The 24,650-nt window shown below is 41.2% G+C and overlaps 1 protein-coding gene across 7 annotated transcripts in view; it reads left to right on the plus strand.

Moving 5' to 3' along the window:
- Window positions 1–24,650, plus strand: part of ZFYVE28 (zinc finger FYVE-type containing 28) — a 304,842-nt gene that overhangs the window by 198,336 nt on the left and 81,856 nt on the right. For all 7 annotated transcript variants that reach the window (XM_033950646.1, XM_033950658.1, XM_033950654.1 and 4 more), the window contains 5 exons: window positions 1,462–1,664; window positions 7,327–7,416; window positions 11,004–11,093; window positions 15,941–16,042; window positions 21,861–23,231. In XM_033950646.1, coding sequence (XP_033806537.1) covers window positions 1,462–1,664; window positions 7,327–7,416; window positions 11,004–11,093; window positions 15,941–16,042; window positions 21,861–23,231 — 1,856 coding nt within the window. The remainder of the gene's footprint in view (window positions 1–1,461; window positions 1,665–7,326; window positions 7,417–11,003; window positions 11,094–15,940; window positions 16,043–21,860; window positions 23,232–24,650) is intronic.

Here is a 24,650-nt window from a genome sequence, read left to right on the forward strand (position 1 = left end):
ATCAGCAGCTTAAAGTGGACCCTGACTCACCAGCAACCAGTGCAGGTTTTTCAACAAAGGGAAATTATCTACATATTTCTGCTTTTCAAATCACTTGAAGCAGTTGTAAATGTCTGGACATTGTTATCCTGGGGTAATTTTGAAGTGGAATGTGCACATGTCGTGAAATTCCAGCAGAGTCCACATAGTGAAAAGTAGTACAGTATTTCCAATATTTGCTCTTTGTTTCATATACCAGTCTTACTGTTGGTAAAAAAAGATACTTTATCTTGTGGCAGATGTAGAACATGGTTCTTTCCAATAGTACTAAAAGAAGGGATATATTAAACACTCCAAGGAAAACATAGTATAAAAGTGTATTTCATCAGGTATGAATTTTTGGTTTTGAATAGATATTTGCTCAGCATTACACTTTACTTGGCGTACCCTGATAAAGCCTTTATTTTAATGATTTGCTTCTATTGTGTGGGACTTTGCCTTTTTATTTTCTTCCGCTATATTTGTTTCCGCTAAAATGTTGGACAGTGGCATGAATTCTGCCCAACCATAAAAAGGGTTTCTGTATCCAATATGAGGCTTGCAGTAATCATGAAACAGTAGTGGCAACCACAGAAGAAAAATGAACACAGAGCACATGTGTTGGCATGCTTAAAGACCTCACTCTCTCCTTCCACATACGCTTTGTTACCAAGTAAATATGTGAAGGATGCGGACATTCTAGGGCTCACAAGCCGCCAACTCATGAGTGTTGTGCTGATTTTTCCTACAAATGAAGTGAGGTTAGAGAAGGACTTGAGATGGGGAGGGAAATGACGTGCAGGGAATCATGGAGGAGGAGAGAGAAGGATGGGACATGGCCAGGAAGGGGTAGGAAGGAGTACAACATGGGAACATGCTACTGCCATATTGCCGAAAGCACCATCCCCTTTCTCCCTCTACATCAGTGGTCTCAAACTCAAACCCTTTGCAGGGCCACATTATGGATTTGTAGGTTCTTGGAGGGCCTCAGAAAAAATAGTTAATGTCTTATTGAAGAAATGACAATTTTGCATGAGGTAAAACTCGTTATAGTTTATAAATCTTTCCTTTTGGCTAAGTCTTAATAATAATATTGTAATTTATAGTTAAAGAGACTGTTTTATTTTACTTTTGTGATTATGATAAACATACCGAGGACCTCAAAATAGTACCTGGCGGGCCACGATTTTGAGACCACTGCTCTCCATATACATTCCTCAATATAATAGGGCTCCCTCATTTTCTCTCTGAGATATCTATAAGTTTTGTTTGGGGCTCAGAATTTGAAGTGTGTTTCTCAGGGTAGCAGATATTGCCTATCCTGCTTAGTTTGATGTTTCCTGGTAAAGACGGAAATAATGAGCTGTGAAGATGTAGTCTCAGAAGCTGTCATTTATAAAGAAAAGGCTTTACTGGTTCATTTGTCTTTTATTATTCCTACAGTGCTTGGCTGCTGGTTCAATTATTATGAATCGTGAAATAGAAAGCATGGCTATGAGACCATTGGCTAAGGACCTCACCCGCAGCTTGGAAGAAGTCAGAAACATTATTCGTGACCAGGCCCTGAGGGATCTGAATATTTATACAGAGAAAATGAAAGAATCTCTTAAACATTTTGATGTACTGTTTGCTGAATTTGAATTGAGGTACAGTAATAACTTCAGTAGCATCTGAATTGTGTTCTTATTAGCCCATATTTAAGAATGTAACCTCATCAAACCTAATTGAAACAGAGGTAGTTTTTTGCGATTTAAAATTTTACAGTACCTGTAAATAAAAGGAAAAAAAAAGCTTTTCTGTTCACAAAGATGGATAGGAAACTCTTTTTCACAAAAATAAATCACACTAACCACCCTAAGGTGTAACATTTATCAAACTACACTTCCTAGGCCCATTAATAATATTTTCCGTTATTCTGACTGCACCTGAGAGCTTTTTGGTGCTAGCAGCCATAGGAATCGCAAACATCAGTTCTCCATTACAGTGAGCAAGCTGTCACTGTCAGTGAGATGAGCAAAACCACTCATCTCACTTTCACAGAGTAACAAAATAAAGGGGGCCTGTCTGCTGAAGTTCATCAGAGTTTTGAAGTTACTATACATTAGTTGCAAAAATGAATGGACATCGACCTGAGGACATGGTCAGCACAGTTTCATCCATGCAATTGGTTATGCGCCTAAGGGGTAGAAGCAATAGCAGCCCTCCTTCCGATCCTTCTGGACATTCATTATATAATCCTTCTTCCACTTCCCCCCACCCCAATGGAACCTCTGATAATTTGTAGTAGTACATGATGTTACCACTAGGGGACAGAAGTGCTATTATGATCCCAGGCTGTCAACACTCCTGCTCCCCACTAAACATTAGGGACCCCTTGTAAGAGCTGGGGAGAGAGTCTTTTGTTGATTGTAACTGGCTAAAAGGAGAGGATGTAGAGCAACTAGGATTAAATGCAGTTCTTGCAGTAAAGAAAGATAAATAATAGCAGGCCTGGGCATTTTTTTAACAGTTATAAATGACCTGGGAAAAAAGAGTGATGAGTGAGGTAACTAAATGTGCAGAGGACACAGCTTTTAAATGATGATAAATCCAAAGTGAATTGTGAGAAATTGCAGGAGAACTTTGTGCAACTGGGAGGTGAAATTTCATGTGAATAAGTGAGTGACACACATAAGGAAGAATAATCCAAATTATAGTTGCATTATAGGTTCCATATTAGTAGTCGCCACCCAGGAAAAGGATCTAGGTGTCATAATGCACTATACCAGGAGTAGGCAATTCCGGTCCTCGAGAGCAGGAGCCAGTTCAGATTTTCAGGATATCCACAATGAATATGTATGAGATGGATTTGCATGCACTGCCTCCTTGAGATGCAAATCTATCTCATGCATATTTATTGTGGCTATCTTGAAAACCTGACCTGGCTCCGGCTCTCGAGGACCGGAATTGCTTACCCCTCGTATAGTTCATTATGACACCTAGATCCGGAATTGCCTACCCCTGAACTATACCTTGAAATCTTCTAATCAGTCTGTGACAATAGTCAAGAAAGCAAATAGAATGTTGGAATTATTAAAAAAGGAATGGGGGAAAACCAGAGTATCATAATGCCTCTACATTGTCCATGGTATAACCGTACCTTGATTACTGTGCAATTCTGGTCCCTGCATTAAAAAAAAGTGGAATTAGAAAAAGGCAACTAAAACAAAGGAGATGGAATAACTCTCCTGTGAGGAAAGGGTAGAGTTTGGAGAAGAGATGGCTGAGGGAAAGTATGATAGAAATCTATTAAATTCTGAGTGTAATGGAACAAGGAAATGCAAATTGATTGATTATTTTCAAAACATACAAAGACTTGAGGACATGTTATGAAGTTAGTAGGGTAGTAAATTAAACAAATAGAAAATATTTTTTCACTCAGTGTAGTTAATCTCTGGAATTTGTTGTCAGAAAATATGTTAAAATCAGTTAATATATCTGAGTTTAAGGAAGAAAAATTACCGTATTTTCACGCATATAACGCGCGCGTTATACGCGTTTTTACCTACCGCGCATACCCCTCGCGCGTTATATGCGTGAGCGCGGTATACGAAAGTTTTCAAACATAGTTCCCACCCCGCCCGACGCCCGATTCACCCCCCCAGCAGGACCACTCGCACCCCCACCCCGAACGACCACTCGCACGCGCTCCCACCCGCACCCGCATCCACGATCGGAGCAAGAGGGAGCCCAAGCCCTCTTGCCCGGCCGACTCCCCGACGTCCGATACCCCCCCCCCCCCCCCCGGCAGGACCACTCGCACCCCCACCACGAACGACCGCCGACTTCCCGACAATATCGGGCCAGAAGGGAGCCCAAACCCTCCTGGCCACGGCGACCCCCTAACCCCACCCCGCACTACATTACGGGCAGGAGGGATCCCAGGCCCTCCTGCCCTCGACGCAAACCCCCCTCCCCCCCAACAACCGTCCCCCCCCAAGAACCTCCGACCGCCCCCCCAGCCGACCCGCGACCCCCCTGGCCGACCCCCACGGCCCCCCCACCCCCCTTCCCCGTACCTTTGGAAGTTGGCCGGACAGACGGGAGCCAAACCCGCCTGTCCGGCAGGCAGCCAACGAAGGAATGAGGCCGGATTGGCCCATCCGTCCTAAAGCTCCGCCTACTGGTGGGGCCTAAGGCGCGTGGGCCAATCAGAATAGGCCCTGGAGCCTTAGGTCCCACCTGGGGGCGCGGCCTGAGGCACATGGTCGGGTTGGGCCCATGTGCCTCAGGCCGCGCCCCCAGGTGGGACCTAAGGCTCCAGGGCCTATTCTGATTGGCCCACGCGCCTTAGGCCCCACCAGTAGGCGGAGCTTTAGGACGGATGGGCCAATCCGGCCTCATTCCTTCGTTGGCTGCCTGCCGGACAGGCGGGTTTGGCTCCCGTCTGTCCGGCCAACTTCCAAAGGTACGGGGAAGGGGGGTGGGGGGGTCGTGGGGGTCGCCAGGGGGGTCGCGGGTCGGCTGGGGGAGCGGTCGGAGGTTCTTGGGGGGGCGGTCGTTGGGGGGGAGGGGGGTTTGCGTCGAGGGCAGGAGGGCCTGGGATCCCTCCTGCCCGTAATGTAGTGCGGGGTGGGGTTAGGGGGTCGCCGTGGCCAGGAGGGTTTGGGCTCCCTTCTGGCCCAACTACCAAAGGTACGGGGAAGGGGGGTGGGGGGGTCGTGGGGGTCGCCAGGGGGGGTCGCGGGTCGGCTGGGGGAGCGGTCGGAGGTTCTGGGGGGGGCGGTCGTTGGGGGGGAGGGGGGTTTGCGTCGAGGGCAGGAGGGCCTGGGATCCCTCCTGCCCGTAATGTAGTGCGGGGTGGGGGTAGGGGGTCGCCGTGGCCAGGAGGGTTTGGGCTCCCTCCTGGCCCGATATTGTCGGGGAGTCGGCGGTCCTTCGGGGTGGGGGTGCGAATGGTCCTGCCGGGGGGGGGGATGAATCGGACGTCGGGGGGGGGGTGAACGGAGAGTCGGGACAGCGCACGGAGAGGCGGGGCAGTGCACGGAAGTCAGGGGGGTGAACGGAGAGTCGGGACAGCGCACGGAAAGTCAGGGCAGTGCACGGAAGTCAGGGGGGGTGAACGGAGAGTCGGGACAGCGCACGGAAAGTCAGGGCAGTGCATGGAAGTCAGGGGGGGGTGAACGGAGAGTCGGGACAGCGCACGGAGAGGCGGGGCAGTGCACGGAAGTCAGGGGGGTGAACGGAGAGTCGGGACAGCGCACGGAGAGGCGGGGCAGTGCACGGAAGTCAGGGGGGTGAACGGAGAGTCGGGACAGCGCACGGAGAGGCGGGGCAGTGCACGGAAGTCAGGGGGGTGAACGGAGAGTCGGGCAGCATGCGCGGTATAATCGTGAGCGCGTTATACCAAAGTTTTTGTGCTTATCATCGTGATTTCTGCGCGCTATACACGTGTGCGCGTTTTATACGGGTGCGTGTTATTTGCGTGAAAATACGGTAATAAACTGTTCAGGTAATCCTGGTGAAAATTATTGCTTATTCTTGGGGTTAAGCAGCATAGAAACTTGCTACTGTTTGAGACTTGACAGGTACTTGTGGCCTGGATTGGTCATTGCTAGAAACAGGATACTGGGTTTGATGGACCTTGGGTTTGACCCAATATGGCAATTCTTATGCAGAGAGATGGCCAGTCAGCTGGATAAAATGCACCTAATAAAAAAAAAATCTCAGATATCCATAATATCTTAGATTTATTTTTAATGTTTAGCCTTCTACTAATGATAGACTGCAAGGTTATACTTGTATTTAATTCTTTACTAATATTCAGTTTTTCTTTTTCATGATGATTCATGCATTTCTAACAAAAAAAATAACTTAGACAAAGGAGAGTGCTGAAATTCATAATTTGTAAATTATTTCTTCAAAAAAGCCCCATAGATTGGTGCTTCAGGTCTAATTTGCTTATTCTAATTATTTTCAAAATTTTTCCTCTTTTGTAGTCTTAGGCCCTCTTTTACAAAGGTGTGCTAAGCGTTTTAGCGTGGATTTAGAATGCATTAAATCAGCATGTGTGCTAACCGCTAACATGTCCATAGGATAACATGCACGTGTTAGCGTTTAATGCACGCTAATAATTTACCGCGCGCTAAAAAGCATAGCGCACCTTAGTAAGAGAGGGGGTTAGATTCATTATTGTGGACTTGAGTGATATTTCCTTTGATAGGATACAAATGCGTCTATAAGTTGTTTTGTTATAATTATTTTTTACTTAGGGCTCCTTTTACAAAGCCGCGCTAGCGGGGTTAACGCGCGCAACTTTTCATCACGCGCTAACCCCCGGGCTGGCCCAAAACTACCGCCTGCGGTAGCGCGTCCGGCAGTTTAGCGTGCGCTATTATGCGCGTTAAACCGCTAGCGCTCCTTTGTAAAAGGAGCCCTTAGTTGTATTTCACTTTTCTGTATAGATATACTGCTTGGTTGGAAAATTTTTAAATTGATAGATTAAATAAAACAATTTTAAAAAGCCCCCATAGATTTTTGTAGTTAAGGGTTATTAGTCTAGAGGGGTCAATATTCAAAAGCACATATAAGATTAGTGGCAGTACTGATCGTGTGAAATTGCTAAATTACTAAAGTTATCCATTTTCAAATGAGTTATGGCTGGGGAGTGTTCTGGAGCTGGGTAAATATTCCCTTGAGGTGGCAATAGCTAGATCCTGAGCAAATAACTTTTCCCTATAAGTGGCACCACACAAATAGCAGTGTATTTTCAGTGCTATCTCTTAAATAACACAGCTGAAAAACGGCATGAAAGTAAATGAATAAAATATCTATTTTAACTTTATATGGTCAACTCCCTGCTGAAAATTGCCTTTCACATTTTTAGTCAGTTATTTTCATGAAATAGCAGCTTTCAATTGCGGAAACTGGAAAATGAGGGCTCCTTTTACGAAGGTGCGCTAAGAATTTTAGCGCACGCACCGGATTAGCGTGCACTAGCTAAAAATCTACCCCCTGCTCAAAAGGAGGCAGTAGCGGCTAGCATGCACGGCAATTTAGCGCGCCCTATTCCGCGTGTTAAGGCACTATCTGAAATATTTTGTAAGAATATGTAGAGAGGCCTAAAACCCACTTATGCAATCTAGTAGTCAAGTGTTCAAGCTGAAAACTGTTGGTTCTTTTTCTGCTTATCTTTCTTTTAAAGCAAACTGTTGCCAAAAATCTTGAATGGGAAAAAAGTAAACCTACTTTTTTTTATATAATCACTTTTCTAATTTCACATAAAATCAATATTTTAACATTTTTGAAAATCCTTTGTTCTTTTTGCAGTTATGTCTCAGCTATGGTACCTGTAAAGTCTCCAAAAGAATATTATGTGCAGCAAGAAGTAATTGTACTGTTTTGTGAAACAGTGGAAAGGTAAGCACTTTGCAGAGATGAAGGAGCATTAGTTTAAAAATTTTTTATATAAAACTATAGATTTACCTCAGTGCTTGCTATCTGAAAAAAGGGGAAGAAGAGAAGAGAGACTAGAATGATCAAAGGGCTGGAGGAGTTGCCATACAGTGAGAGATTAGAGAAACTGGGCCTTTTCTTCCTTGAAAAGAGGAGACTGAGAGGGGACATGATCAAAACATTCAAGATAATGAAGGGAATAGACTTAGTAGATAAAGATAGGTTGTTTACCTTCTCCAAGGTAGAGAGAAGGGGAGGGCACTGTCTAAAGTTAAAAGGGGATAGATTCCATACAAACATAAGGAAGTTCTTATTCATCCAGAGAGTGGTGAAATCTGGAGCGCTCTTCCGGAGACTGTTATAGGTGAGACTAGACTCATTTAGAGCACTGGTCTTTGACCTGGGGGCCGCCACATGAGCGGACTGCTGGGCACGATGAACCACTGGTCTGACCCAGCAGCGGCAATTCTTATGTTCTTAACCTTTCTTAAAACCAGCTACGCTATCCGCTCTTACCACATCCTCTGGCAACGTGTTCCAGAGCTTAACTATTCTCCAAATGAAAAAAAAATTTTCCTCCAATTTGTTTTAAAAATATTTCCCTGTGACTTCATTGAGTGTCCCCTAGTCTTTGTAATTTTGACATGTCTTGCCTTTTGCATACATTGCCTTTCTCTGGACTTAATATTTAGTACTTGTTGGACTTGGCTCATTAGTGATTGTCTTCTTTCTTTGAATGGATTCCAAAGAGAACAGGACTTTGTGAGGCATCTGCTCTTGATTCTGGGGTCAGATTGGGATACTGTTCATTTTAGGCGCAAAAAAGCAGACTTGGAAAGGATAAGAGTAGCCCAGGTGATAGATGGAAGATGCTTAGAAGGGAAGGGACTTAGCTCATTTCAGTTCTTGGAGAGCGTAAATCTAAGTTTGTTCCTAAGACTCTGAAGGCTTAAAACACAGCTGTAGCTTTTGAAAGTGATTTACTTTGTTTACATCTCTGATTGTTATCAGTCTGTTTCTTCATGCGGTATCTTTCTCTAGTGGGAATGCCAGTTTGATGCTTGTTTTATGCTAATATCAAGTTTCAAGTTTTATTCTCATTTGATATAACGCCTTGGTATAACTGCCTATCTAGGCAGTTTTTAATTATAAAAATAAGAAGGGTGGAAAGAAAAAGAACTACATTATTTGATAGGACAGAAAAAGAAAATAAGAGAAAAGGAAGAGAGCGAGAGTTATATTCAGATCCAATACTGTGGTGCTCAGTCCCTCTCCAGCACTGGTGGCAAACTTCAAAACATTAGCCAAATGTGGCCTGTAATAGGAAAGTCTTCGGTCCTATTTTAAATTTGTTTTAAGGACTGTTCTAGGTGGAGGTGAAAGGGGAGAATATTCCATTGTGATGGTCTGACAACATTAGGCAATTGGGTCCAACTTTCATAGCACTTGCTTCTGTTTATATGTACAGGTATTGACATTTTTTCCTTTTTGTACTCTAGCCATGGTTCTCTATTTCATACAGTGACAAAGCATGTGAATTGTGGGTGTATGTGTGTGTGTGTTCTCTCAATCTATTGTACTGCTCATCCTTTTTCTTTTCCATCTTCCCTCTTCTGTGCACACTGCCTTTTCATTCTTTGCACAACCTTCTATCTGAGTTTCTTCCCACCTCTCTCTCTTCCTATTCACAGCATATAGCATACTTTTGCACAGATAGGTCTGCTGCCAATGGCATTCTCTGGGACTTGCTCTGAAGGTGGATACCATCTATTGGAGGTGTAGTTGTATGCGCATTGCTACTAGCTAATTATCTTTGAGCATCCTGAAGGGATTCCCTTTCTTCTGTCTCTTAACCTCATCTAGATATGATCATGCTTCACCTCTGGACGGAGATCAAGGGGAGGTCTTTACTCTCACCCAACAGTTCCAGCAACCTGGCACCTATACTCCTGCTTTGCCTTCAATGAAAGGGGGGGAAAATATTTTGAAAATTAGTAATGTTCTCTTTGAGGTTTGCTGTACTTGCCTGTTTTTCTAAATGTCTGAGTACACGTGTACAGAGTAGTTCTGGCAGTGGAAAGAGGTGAGTGACTGAGACCAAGGAGTGAATGCATGAGGAGTGAACTTGTTAATAATGTAAGAAGCCTGTACAGCAAATAGGGATCATCTACATTACTCTTCAGCAATCAAGTGCTAGTCTGTGCTGCAGCCACCATGGTACTGTCTCTTATTTTTGCAAAATAAATTTTTCCTTTATTAGTCAATTTTAATAGTATTGACAGACAAAGGAACTAGTGTGTCATGAGTTGTTGCTGATGATTTTTTGTGGGAAGAAAAACATACTTTTCCTTCCATAGAAAATTTTTTTTTTTTTTTTAAATATACCGCTTATATCCTAAGAGGTTTACATTGAATAGTAATCAGGTACTCTAAATATTTTCCCTGTCACAGTGTGCTCACAGTTTAACTATGGTATCTGGGACAATGGAGGGTTCAGCGACTTGCCCAGGGTCACAAGGAGCGGTGCTGGGATCGAACCCGCAACCTCAGGATGCTGAGGCAGCAGCTCTAACCGTTAGACCATTCCTCCAAAAGGGAATGCGGCCATCTTATTATCTGAGACAAAATAAATATATTTGGAGTACATGCCTCAAGAGGTGTCAGGTCAAAAGCGCGCCGGGACAAAGGCGCGCCCAGACAATTGAGCGCAGCACGCGCCGCCGCACCACTGTAAATTACTGTTTTTAGTGCCCCCACTTTACTTAATAGACATCGCGCCATGTTGTGGGGGCGTTGTGGGGGGTTTGGGGGGTTGTAACCCCCCACATTTTACTGAAAACTTCACTTTTTCCCTGTTTTTAGGGAAAAAGTTCAGTTTATAGTAAAATGTGGAGAGTTACAACCCCCCAAACCCCCCATAACGCCGGCGCGATGTCTATTAAGTAAACTGGGGGGGTTCCCCAACAAAACCCCCTGTCGGAGCACCTAAAAACTGTAATTTAGAGCGGCGCGCGCTGCGCTCAGTTGTCGGCGCACGCTTTTGTCTTTCGCGCCGTTGTCTATGAACCGCCTCAAGAAGGCAAACAAAAGCTGCATTTCTGGGGGGATGAATAGAAATATGTGGGCATGAGGGAAGCAGATCCCGATAAATGGTAAAGATGAACTCGATCTCCTGTTTATTCCAAATATATCTTGTTTTTAGGCCCTTCCAAATGACTATTTGAAAGTTTGAAAATAAACTGAATGTGTCTGACTATCTCAGGAAAGCTCTCCACTCTGCTGTACTGCAGTTCGCTTCCTGGAAGCCAGAATCTGGGGGTGAATTGACCCTTGTGGTATTTATGTGCAGTTTCAATTAATATTAAAGAACATTGTGACCAGGAAACTTGACTGTGAAATCTAAATTTAAATTCACTGTATGGTTCGCTGACTGAAGTGTGTGTGGTGTTAGTGAACGAACCTGTACTTGTGATAATCACATTCACTTGCACTAATGGCAATTAATGATTTTTGTGAGAAATTTACTGCATACTTTTTACTCTTCTACCTAGAGCCTTAAAGTTTGGATACCTCACACAAGACATGATTGATGACTACGAGCCAGCATTAATGTTTACAATTCCAAGATTAGCCATTGTTTGGTAAGTATCCATGATTTGATGTCTTTTATATAAATGAAGATTATCCAATAAAATACATTTTTAAATCTATAATTGTTATTCCAGTCCACTGCAAATATTTTTACAGTTTTTGCAAACTTCCCATGTCTTGCTCACCCAACACCATTGTTCAGTTACTTCCTCCCTCCCTTTCAGAGCCCCTGGTTTCCTCTGATGCTGTAGCTAGGCCACAAAATCAGGAGAGTAGCACATCATGCCACCACTGCTTACTCCTGCCATCCAGGACCAGCTGGCACTTTGAAAGCATTGGACTGCAATACCTTATGTGCTTAGAATGAGAGCCTGGCTTCAGCAGCATAGAAACATGATGGCAGATAAAGGCCAAATGGTCCAGCTCTGCCCCAGCCCTCGATGCTAGTGCAAACATTCATTTCTTATGCTGTTTTAGCATTGGTGGCTGTTTCAAATGCTTGAGGGTTGGGATTGGAAAGAGGAGATTCTACCGAAGGAAGTAGCAAGGCTGTTAAGTCTCCAAGGCCTAGAATCAGGCCAGCTGGATAAAGTCAGCAAGAAGTCTCCGATACAGATGGTATTAGAGATGGCTTCAGGCATGGGCAGGGTTTCACTGCAGTGGAATACTGGAATAGTATACCTGATTTGGAGAAGGGGGTTCAGGGCACCAAAGCATTTCCTCAGTGGAAGATGAGGAAGACAGAGGAAATAACATTGAATGAAATCTGCCATGTAATTCAAGAATTAAAGTATTCAGTTTTGACGAATTTGGATAAGATTGTGGAGGGTCTAGACTCCTTCAAGCTGAGGTTATAAACGGCATAGTGAATGTTTAAGTGGTAAGTATGTAGGTTAAACTGGAGAAGGATGCCAAAGAAATTCAGTGGTGCCAGCTGGAACTGTTAAGAGATGAGGACTTGCCTACATCTAAAGCTTGACATGATAATTATAATTGGAGACTGAATTTAAAATTTATACACTTTCCTAAGTCACCTGTATTTTCAGCAATGGAAATGATTAAGTTCTTTGAAAAAGTTATCCAGATACCTGAGGAATCTCTTCCACCTTTGACTACAGCCTTTTCTGTTGAAACTGGAACATTTGGGGGCCCTGGAGGCAGAAGAATAGTTTGTAGAATCTAGTTTGGATATGACTGGATTTTTAAAAGTTAACAACCAATCAGTTAAAGACTGTTTGTTCTTTACTTATGCCTTAATCCTGATAGAAATTGGATTCTTCATTTGTATTTTTGTTTTCACTTTATAATATCTTTATTCATTTTTAAATCAAACAACAAGTGCACAAAAATGTATCATAAATTAAATCCAATATAGCACTGTAATATCTAACACATAAAATCTAATCGTATAAAACCCCTCCCCCACCCATCCTTCATCAAATTCTCAACCAGAAAACATTATATTTTATTATGTAATATATTATAAACATAGCATTTTAAATTTCACCCTAAATCCACCCTCCCCCATGAGTGTGCTAGATAAGTCTAAAAAAGAAAAGAAAAGGAAAATAACAGAGTTGATATCTATTCATCACAATACTTTTCCAATGACCCCCAAATCTTTGCAAAGTTATGTTCCCTTTTTGTAACGCTATTGCTCTTTCCATCTTAAAAATATGGCATAACGAATTCCACCAGAATGTATAATTAAGATTTTTGTGATTTTTCCAGTTATTGGTAATATGTTGAATGGCAACTCCTGTCATAATTAATTTTATTTTTGTTTTAAACAGCAAACTTTTCATGATATGAATGTATTGTTTTTTTGTGATCTGGAAAGAGCTACACAAGCTAAGCATAAGGTGTTTTTTGGCAAGCATCATCAAGTATTAGCCCTAGAGCAACATATCTCCTATAGTTTCTTGTAAATGCATCGTAAAATATCAAGCTAATTCTTATATATTTGTTGATGCATCTAGAAAATGTTGTAAATGTAAGTTAGAATTGCTCCACTTCCTTTTGCTTTATCTTTTCCCATTGGATTTACTTAGATTGATCTTGCTTTATTTAATATGAGGCAATCTCTCTCTCTCTCTCTCTCTCTCTCTCTCTCTCTCTTTTCCTTTATTTTCTTTTTGGGGAAACTTTATCTTCTCTTTATCTATTATGTTTTTTTAATTTTGGAGCTCCCCTATTGAGCTCTCAGGTTAATCACTGCTACTTTTTCTTCATTGCAATTGTTTTCCTATTACTTGTTTCAGGCAAAGATACTCCTTTTCTTAATCAGAGTATAGATTGTAAATACTTTTTTGTAAAAATTCAGAAAAGCAAAATAAAAATAAAAATAACAAGGTGAAGGCTGAAGACACTCTCTGCAGGCTTCCAGAATGGACAGGCCTCTGAGTTCTCAGGGGAAGGAGTGCCGACAAGCCCTGATGACCTAAAACATTTGTCCCTGGAAAAATGCATATTCCCTCCTTTCACAGCACTCCCGAGAAAATCTGGTGCTGCTTTGATGACACTGTTAATGATACATATTGCTGTGGAAGTGGCTGACTGATATCCATATCTTCCACCCTCATGGGAACTATGGAAGGTGTGGCAGGAAGTTATGGAGGCTGCATCGTCTGGTCTGTTTGGCAGTGAAGATTTCCTCAGTCATTAAGGTCTCAAATGCTGGGACAGAGTTCTCATCTTCCTCTATCTGAATCACGATTTGGGCTTGAGCCAAAATTGGTTAGTCTGAATTCTCTTTGGGAGGCTTTGTTGTCACTATCTAGACAGATTGTGCAACTTTTTTCCCAACTGCAAGGCATTCTTTCTGTCAAGAAACTTATAGAACGGAAGTAGAAGAGCTTAAAAGGAGAACAATTTCCCTAGGGCAGAGGTTGCTGAAACTTGAAAATACTAATGTGTGGCTTGTGAAAGAACGTGATTATTTTGTCATATAAGATGGAAGACCCCCAAAAAACAGATAGGCAAGCAATCTGCAAATTCTGTAAGATCCAGTCCAGAAACAAAACCAGCAGACCAGCATAAAAATATAAATAAATTATTTTATTGCAATAAACACTGACCATTCTAAATTATCTGACATGGTCACGTTTCACCCCCTCTGGGGCTGTGTCAGGGGCTGAGACAAAAACAGGTCAGTGACAATCTAATTGTAAACGCAGCACACTATTTAAATCAGTAGTTTCTACTTGTGAGCACAGCACACTGGTTTGGCTCCTATAGCAGTACTGTGTCCACAATTAGATTGCTGCTGACTTGAAGGAAAAACCTGGACAGGGGCAGGATTCAAAGACCTAAGAGTCAATGAATCTTTTTGAATTTTCCTGCTTTTTTTTGAAGACTCAAAAGAGGAAAAGCCAACTCTTGCTACATTGATAGGAACAGTGCTTATGGATTCAGATAGAAGCTTTTTTCAACATAGGGATTTCCTTTACTACATATGGTCCTAAAATTAGAATGTACTCGGATGTATCCAGAGCCAAACAGAAAAGAAGGGAATTTCTTTTTCAGTGACCTGGGCTTTGGCAGATTAGGGCCCTTTATTGCCTCAATTTTCCTTGTTAAATATGTTCTGAGGTATAATAATGTAAAGTACATCTTTTATAAACCAATGCAGCTTAGCAGGTTTTGCCTTCTAAGTCCATTGGTGTTACATCTGTAAATGTTAGTTCTGCATCTTCCTTTCCTTTGCCATCATAATGTGCACTGATTGTAATGCAGCATTTCTCATTTTCTTTCTGTTTTATAGTCCTTTATATTATGGATTTGGACTATCCCCTTAAAACAGTGGACTGATAAGCATGTCTCTTTTAGAGATTATTGACAAGTAATATTTCATTTATATTCTTTTCTTGGTAAGGTGTCCTATTGCAAGATGTTTCTTGTTAAGAAATGTTAAATTGTCTATAAAAATGAATTTGAGAGAACGAGATATGGTGAATTTGCAAGACTGGTAAAAGGAATTAAATCAGATAGAAAAGAATAAGAGAAAACAATACTAGAGGTTAAATCAGACAAGAGAAAATGTAACTTTAGGAGAAAAAAAACCAGACTGTCCAGCAGGGCTCGTCAATCTTTGTGGCCGTGACCCCATGATAACAGCCAAATAAAACTGTGTGACCTCCCCATCCCACCCCAGCATGTGAACCTATTTAGAGTCCCAACCTACTAATTGGGAAGCTTTGCTGTACAGATTGAAATAGTGAAGAGGACAGACACAAATAGAAAAGAAAAGCAAGAAAAAGTAGAAAAAGATGGAAAAACAACATAGAAAAGAATGAGAGAGATGAGAAAATAAAATTGAATATCCAGAGAAACCAGAAATGTTGGAAAACTGATTTATAGTATAGATCTAATACAAATTCATGTACATCTGTAGCACAATTGAAAAATACTTGATATTTGCAAAATTATCCCCCCCCCCCCGCGCACAAAAATGCATGATAAAAGTATGTGTACTTTTCTGTGTCTCTGGCATGAGCATGATTTGTGGGTTGATTTAGGGTGTGCACAAGCAGAGCCACAATTTGTGAACATACTTTGTAAAATAAGCGCCTACATTGATTAGCTGTATAGGCAGATAAGTAACAAAATGTTATAAAACAACATATTTGCTTCTTTTGTATATGTTTCAAGAGGGGTTCTCAATTCAGTCCTCAGGACACACCCAGCCAGTCGGGTTTTCAGGATATCCACAATGACTATGCTTGCATAGTTCTTTCTGCATGCACTGTTTCCTTGGGGGTATGCAAACTTACCTCATACATAATCATTTGTGGAAACCCAACTGGCTGGGTGCGTGTGCCCTGAAAGTTTGGTTGAGAAGCATTGCTCTTTGTTAGGTCTAGGGATCTGATTGTTGTTGTTTGTGTATTGAATGCAGTGGACTTGTGGTTTATTCTGAAGGACCTCTGAATCTGGACCGTAAATCAGAAGATATGTCTGAGCTGTTCAGACCCTTCCACACTTTACTAAGAAAAATAAGGCAAGTAATACTATGTGCTCAAGGTATTTGTCACATTGTTAAAAATGTGAAAAGAAGACATCTCAGCATTGCATACCTGCAAATTATAAACACTGCATTTCTAATCTTGTGTGACTGACATATTTATATCACTTTATTCCTCTTGGTTTCCAATTTTACTTTTCATAATTTCCTTCTTTTTCATATTCTTTGTTTAAAGAAGATAGAAACTGGTTCTTCATAGCTGGACATCATTATGTTTTAAATTCTCTTTACACTAAATGTTTTATTTCTGCCCAAATGATGACATGTTGACTGGCAGGTTACTAGGAAGACTTTGTTTTGAGAGAGAGAGAATTCTGCAAGAGAGAATGAAAACAAAACAATATAGGTTTCATTGTTAGGATACTTCAAACAAATATTCTATTGTAAATACAGAATAGTGACATTTCTGAAATTCAGTGGATTACAGGACCTGAGGCAACATGGATTCACTAGAGGCAGGTCTTGTCAGATATACGTGATCAATTTCATTGATTGGGTGACCAGAGAATTGGATAGAGGAAATGTGCTAGATGTGGTGTATTTAGATTTTAGCAAAGTCTTTGACAGTGTTACACATAGGTGTCTAATAAATAAATTGCGTGCCCTCAGTAGAGTCCCCAAAGTGATGGAGTGAGTCAGGAACTGGTTGCGTGGAAGGTGACAGAGGGTGGTAGTCAATGGAGATTACTCTGAGGAAAGGGATGTTACCAGTAGTGTGCCTCAAGGTTCGGTTCTTGGGTCTGTTCTTTTTAACATTTTTGTAAGCGATATTGCTGAAGGGCTGTAAGGTAAGATTTGCCTTTATGCAGATAACACCAAAATCTGTAATAGAGTAGATACCCCTGATGGCGTGGAAAACATGAGGAAGGATCTAGTGAAGCGTGAAGAATGGTCTGAAATTTGGCAGCTAAGATTTAATGCTAAGAAATGCAAGGTCATATATTTGGGCTGCAAAAATACGAGGTAATGGTACATTTTAGAGCAGTGTCTCGCAAACTTTTTCAAGCCACGGAAGACTAAACTTGGGGCCATGGGTGGAGGGTCTCCACATATGCACAGATGTCAAAGCAATGATGTCACACGCATGTGTGATGTCATCACATCAACATTTGTGCTTGCACAGAGTCCCTCCATATGGGGCCCTGAGCCTGTTAACACTAAAATGACTGCTGGTGTGGAGGTGCAGAGAGCACCTACAAGGAGGAGAGGTGCCTCTCGCAGTACACAGTTTCCGATATACTGGTTTAGAGGGTGAAGAACTTTTATGCACAATAGAGGAACAGGACTTGGGTGTGGTAGTATTTCATGATCTTAAGGTGACCAAACAGGTTGAAAAGGTGATGGTGAAAGCTAGGGTGCTAGGGTGCAAAGGGAGAGGTATGGCCAATAGGAAAAAGGAGGTATTGATGCCCCTGTATAAGACTCTGGTGAGACCTCATTTAGAATATTGTGTACAATTCTGGAGACCGTACCTTCAGAAAGATATAAAAAGGATGGAGCCGGTCCAGAGGAAGGCTACTAAAATGGTTGGAAGTCTTCATCATAAGGCATATTAGGACAGATTTAAAGAACTCAATATGTATACTTTGGAGGAAAGGTGGGACAGAGAAGATATGATAGAGATGTTTAAATACTTATGTGTCATAAACACACATGAGGCAAGTCTCTTTAATTTGAAAAGAAGCTCCAGAATTTGAGAATATAGGATGAAGTTAAGAGGTGATAGGCTCAGGAGTAATCTAAGGAAATACTTTTTTACAGAAAGGGTGATAGATGCATGGAATCGTCTTCCAGTAGAGGTGGTGGAGATAAAGATTGTGTCTGAATCAAGAAAGCATGGGACTTTGATCTCTTAGGGAGATGAGGAGATACGAGTAGTGGATGCTGTGGTTGGATAGACTGGTTGGGCCATTTGACCTTTATCTGCCATCATTTTTCTTTGTTTCTATTTTTTATACAATTTTTTTTATCTCATTATATTATCCCTTTCCACCTACAAATTCACCTGTGTGTGTGTGGGGGGGGGGTTGTGTCTTTGTTTTTCAACTTCTCTCGTTATCTGATCCCTATGACAAATTTCTTGTGTCAGGTGGATAAGGACAAGAAGATTTCATAGACACTAATTCATCAATATTCCTTTATACAACATCTGCCTGCCTTTCTTCTCCATGAGTCTGAACTCGTTACCCCTGAAATTTAAACCAAGCTCATTAGTGATTCATAGAACAGAAAATAGAGAAATTAGCTTTTCGGCAAGTTATTTATTGTACAATGCAAAGGAAAAAACACAACCCCACGAGCAAAACTATGAGACCAAAGAAGGAAGTGGGGAAGGGGCACAGGTCAGACCATTGCGTGGGCAAATACATTTATAATAATAATAATAACAGTTTATTTATATACCGCAAAACCGTGAAGTTCTATGCGGTTAACACAATTTAAAATACATTTGAAATACAATAAAAGCAGAAAGAAATTAAAGAGTAAGAACCAATGGCTAAAAACCCTAAAATCTGATAATTATATAACATTAAATTTCAGTTAAAACAAATATACACAAATAAAACAAAATGTGGCAGGCATGTAAAGTCCCTTGTGATAAAACATATACTGGACCCCAACACGGTCCATGTTTCGGCCACAGAGGCCTTTCTCAGGGGTTGAAAAAAGTAGCCTAATTGATGGCACCAATTGGCCTGAAACCAAGGACAACTGAGAAAACTTGCAGAGAGTCTTACAAAGTTCCTGCTGCCTGACAACAAACACTGAAAAGCAATTGAAGAAACACGCTGCGATAAAACTGTGATCGCTACTATCTTGTATGTTATGTTAGAAAGATGCCAGTATGTTCTGTTTGAACAGCTCTCAGGTATTCTTCTTGATGAAGGAAGTGTAACCAACATAATGTAAGTAAAACACAGACCTGGTGTAAAGAAGGGGATGGAACTTGTTTACCATCTTTTTGTGGTTACACATTCAAAGCAGTTTACACATGTGCATCTACTTATTTTGTACCCAGGGCAATGGAGGATTAAGTGACTTACCCAGGGTCACAAGGAACAGCATTGGGGTCCCACAACCTCAGGGTGCTGAGACAGCAGCTCTACCACTAGGCCACTCCTCACCTGCGTGAACTCCTATGTTGTGGCCTAATCAAAACGGTTTAATTGCAGCCATGTCCAGAGCCAACAAAAAATTTAGGGGCCCTTTTACTAAGCTGCCCTAAAAAATGGACTGTGTTGTGATTAGTACATGATTTTCCCACTGGCTGTAAAATGGGCGTATTTTCAATTTTCTCGATTAATGGCCACACACTAATTTCCTAATTAGTGCATGGCCACTAGTGTGGGAGCCCTTACCAACGCCTGTTTTCTAGGTAGTAAGGGATCCCATGCTAACCATGCGCTAATTGGTTAGTGCACAGCGCTGGGCACTAAAAAAAAAAAAAAAAAAAAGTATTTTTTAACATGTGAGAAGCATGCCCAGGTCTGAAAACTACTGTGGGATACCTGAGCATGCCCACTGTAGTAGATTTTAACATGTGGTAAGTGCGCACTATTGCTTACCGTAGCTTAATAAAAGGACCCCTGTGTTTTAGCCATGAATAGTTTCCAATGTCAGTTTTTCAGATGATATTATCCCTCTTTCTTGGAATTCTTCAAACCCTAATACCACCAGATCCTCCCACAAATTAAAACTATCCTTCCCCTCGCTAAAAGGCATTTCCCACACAGGAAAGCTAGGGACCTCCCTCCACTTCAAAATCACTGAGCTCTGGAACAACCTTACCTCCCCTCTTCGGAACTTGAGCTCTCTCCAAGTTTTCCGCAAACATCTGAAAACCTAGCTTTTCTCAAAAAATGTAAGTCTCCCTCCAACTTAGGAATCAAGGAAACTCTTATATCTTGGCATCCCAAGTCCTCTAAATTTTCTTCACACTTCTACCTCTAACCCTCTGTTGTAGTTCTTTCCTATTTCTCCTACTGTAAACCGCGTCGAGCTCTACGAATGTGGAGATGACGCGGTATACAAACCTAAGGATTAGATTAGATTAGATTAACACCTTAAGGCTCTGATTCTAGAAAAGATTGGGGTGCTTACAGATCTAGGCATCTAATTTAATGAATGTACAGTCTTACTTCCCATTAGGCTGCATGCATTAATACACACAATTTACAGTATAGCAGAAGTGGTACAGAAGGAACATTTCCATCCAGTGTAAAACAGTCTGGGTTTTGTTTTGGTTTTTTTGAAAGGAGGGTTACACTATTAAAGGAACCAATGTGCAGGCATTTCCTAATTTGTTAAATTAATAAGTATGGGATGGACAGCAATTGTTTACCTCTGTTGTTCAAGTCAAGGGTTTTCAATATTATTATCAAGGCTATCATTGATTCAGTTGTGGATATAATATCTTCAGCTTTACAAACACACCCAGATTTTTGCTTACTTCTTTTTGGCACACTATCATGTGTTCAGATTTGAAAGTGTTGACTAATAACTTTGGTATATGAAGTTGCACCCAAGTTGCTCAAATCATACCTGCACACGATAACCCAAATTAAAGAACAATCAATCAACACCACCTAATTAGAGTCCTTCAGTAAATCAGCAAATAGTGATAACCCCACAAAAAACGCACAAATATTTGATACCTGACACACGTGCTAATAAATGTTTATGTATCCTCAGTGTGAAGTCATAGGTTCATAGACAACGGCGCGAAAGACAAAGGCTCGCCCGGACAATTGAGCGCAGCGCAGAGGCGCACGCCACTCAAAATTACTGTTTTTAGGGGCTCCTAAAGGGGTTTTTGTTGGGGAACCCCCCCACTTTACTTAATAGACATCGCGCCGGCATTATGGGGGGTTTGGGGGGTTGTAACCCTCCACATTTTACTGTAAACTTAACTTTTTCCCTAAAAACAGGGAAAAATTGAAGTTTTCAGTAAAATGTGGGGGGTTACAACCCCCCACAATGCTCCCACAACACGGTGCGATGTCTATTAAGTAAAGTGGGGGGGTTCTCCCCCACGCCCCCCCCGTCGGAGCCCTAAAAACAGTAATTTTGAGCGGCATGCAGCTCCGCGCTGCGCTCAATTGTCTGGGCACACCTTTGTCCTGGCGCGCTTTTGAGAGCGCTATGAGAACAGATTGCCCAAAGGTCAAAGTTCTTTTGCTTTTAAATAACCCCATCAAAAGTGGCTTACTTTAGCCCACTTTATGCCACACACCATCATCAAAATACAATAAGTATGAATAAATCAAACTTGCCAAAGTAAATAAAGTGAAACAAAAAAAAAAATCAAAAGTTTATAGTGCGTTCCCAGTGTGAAAATGCTAGCCAAAATGAGAATGAAATAGAGGAAGCTTGTGAAAAACATGTTTTTACTTATCTTGCGAAGAATTTCATCTTTCAGCTTTTTCAAAACACTAAGCAGGTAGGTTCTACTGAGCTCTGTTTCAGGGAAAGCTCCCTTCTTCAGGAACCCCTGAGGATGCACAAAAGTTTATTAGCACACGTGGCAATTATCATATATTTGTGCATTCCTTGTGGGTTGATCGCTATTTGCTGATTTCTTGAAGGACTCTATTATGTTGTGTCAAATCCTATCTGCAGCAAGTAATAGTTGTTTTACACGTTCTATTTTCCACTATAACATTCAAAATTAATTGGTTTAAATTAAAATATCATTATGTTAAATTCTGCTAGTATATCTACCAGTCCTGCAAGAACATATATGCTGCAAGTTCTAAATTTGGTATATAAAACATTTTTTTCTTAACATTTTTAGGGATCTTCTACAGACTTTAACTGAGGAGGAATTACATACCCTTGAACGCAACCTCTGTATATCCCAAGATGTGGAGTTCCCAGTCAGAGCAGACCCTGAAGTGCCCATTGCCATTACACCTGTCTTAGTGGCAGCATTGCCAGCTGATAAAAAGCTTTCTTCAAAAGTTCAAAATACAGAAGTTGAATTAGCCTGCTCTATGCAGTATGATGAACAAGAGCTAGAACAGCTAAATATGATGGTCCATAGGGTGGGAGATGAGATGTCGTCTCTCCTTTCTCCACCAAGTGTCTGCCAGTCTCCTGCTCACAGACCTGGAGTTAGTCATAATTCAAGCACAGAGACTTCACCAAACAGGCGACGTCTTGACAATCTAACTGATGAAGAAGAAAGAGTATTTGTTATGGATGACCTTGATGGAGCTGGAGAAACATTTGTAGGGTTAGAATCGGAAAACACATTAGTTTGGGTTAATAATACTGGTCGTAATTTAAAGCAGTCTGTGCAATACAAAGAAAGGTTTATTTTCCAAAACGGTCAACCAGCAGCTAATAGATCTCTGAAGGAGGTAGAAAGTGATATAAGCAATAATAACGATATTGAAGAAAGTAAAATGCAAATGAGTAGCACCTCTGTTCATAATTCTTGCACTTGTTTAGAAGCTCCTGAATCACAATTATATCTCAATGGCTGGGATGCCAGTGGTGACGATGCAGAGACTGCAGAAATTATAGCTCATAGAACGGGTGGAATGAAAATATCTGCAACTGTAATTTTTAACCCTAAATCTCTGTCCTCTTCAGAATCCCCAATAACTACACCAGAGGTTGGAAATAATTGTACTCCTGTACCTTCTGATTCCTTAATCGATGACGGAGAAAGTGAATCGAACAAGCTTAGTATCGCTGCTACAAATTGCCTAATTAACTCTTGTGTTTGCTGTGGTAGCTGTGAAGATAGCAGGGAGGAAAGCTCTGAACGTTTAAAACGTAGGCATTCTCCACATAAAGTTATAAATGTTTCCTATAGTTTAGTAAAGGTTAAAGAAAAAGACCATATAGATAAAATGGATTGTGCCATCTCTGCTCAAGAGGCGTTAAAACTTGAGAATCCCCCTGCTTTGTTAGCAGAAAGAGACTCTGATAGACAAGAGCAGAGAAATTCTAATCCTTCCAAGTGCCTGGAATGCAACTCAGGTTCACAGTTGAGAACAGAAAGTGAACAAAAAGAAATGGAATTCCCAAGTCAACAGAAAAAAAGTGAGACGACAAGGCAGCCCGATGAAAGCACAGAGAGATTATCACAGACTAATGAAGAAACTAATAGTTCATCGGTAGTGAAGGAAGAAATGGCATTAAAAACTTGCTCGAGGTAGGTGATTTTTCAATTTACTTTAGAAACTTTGTGTTAAGTACAATGAACAGAAGCTCAAATTTTTGGAGTGATTTTTGTCATTGATGTCCTTAGGGGTAATTTTGATTTAAATCAAAGTCAATTTAAACCACTGGTCAGGAAGCAAGGCCAAATTTGATTTAAATAAAACCATTTAAATCATGACAAATCATTAAACAGGAAGATTCTGAACTAAAAAAAAAATGAAGCTGTAAAACAGGGGTGTCAAAGTTCCTCCTCGAGGGCCGCAATCCAGTCGGTTTTTCAGGATTTCCCCAATGAATGTGCACGAGATCTATTAGCATACAATGAAAGCAGTTCATGCAGATAGATCTCATGCATATTCATTGGGGAAATCCTGAAAACCAGACTGGATTGCGGCCCTCGAGGAGGGACTTTGACACCCCTGCTGTAAAAGGAATAAATTATTTAGCTGTATTTTGTTCAGTTATGAGAATGGAAGTAGTAACTTCAGAAGCCCATAGAAAAGTAATGGCTTGGGAAGATGAGCTGTTCTTAAGAAAAAAAAATGTTGCATGATATAAGAATGATGGAAGCAAGTAGTACCTTATAAACTTGCCAATTTATCAAGGTTAGCTTTCAATGACCAGAGTCTACTTTATCAAATGAATGAAAAGTATAAGTGGACTATGATTCTTGAAAGTTTATGCCTCAATAAATTGCCCCCCCTCCACTTTTACTAAACCGCAATAGCGGTTATTAGCACAGGGAGCCGCGCTATATACTCCGCGTTGCTTCCAATGCTCATAGGAACTCTATGAGCGTCTGGAGCAGCGCGGAGCATTCAGCGTGGCTCCCTGCGCTAATAACTGCTGTCGTGGTTTAGTATTGGGGAGGGTTAGTTAGCTATAAGTACCGCCTCTGCGAATGTATCAAAAGTGACTTTGTGGCTCTGGGAGAGAAGGTGGAGCAGGTGGCATTCTCGTCCATCCTCTCTGTTGAGGGTAAAGGCCAAGGCAGAGAAGCTCGTATCCTGAAGATGAAGGTGTAGCTTCGTGGAGGTGGAGTAGCATTATATGTTAAAAATCATATTAAAACCACACAATTGCAAGATCTGCAGGGCAAGGAAGAGGCACTGTGGATCAATTTGGAAAGAGGGCATGGTGAATATATTTACATTGGTGGGATATACAGACCTCCGTCACAGACGGAAGAAGTGGATAGAGACGTACTAGTAGACATATATATAATGTGTGTGTGGGAAGTGCAAAAAAAAACTTATATGTATGAGGGAATCTAAACTTTACAAAAAAACTGAAAGATAAATTGTTTGGTTTAACCCATTTAGTGCTACTATATTCATATTAAAAATAAATCTTGGTTCTTCTCTAAAAGGATTTTATCTACATCTCCCAATTTGTGTTCCACAGATAATAT

Source organism: Geotrypetes seraphini, chromosome 1 (assembly GCF_902459505.1).
Source record: "Geotrypetes seraphini chromosome 1, aGeoSer1.1, whole genome shotgun sequence".
NCBI classification, from domain to species: domain Eukaryota; kingdom Metazoa; phylum Chordata; class Amphibia; order Gymnophiona; family Dermophiidae; genus Geotrypetes; species Geotrypetes seraphini.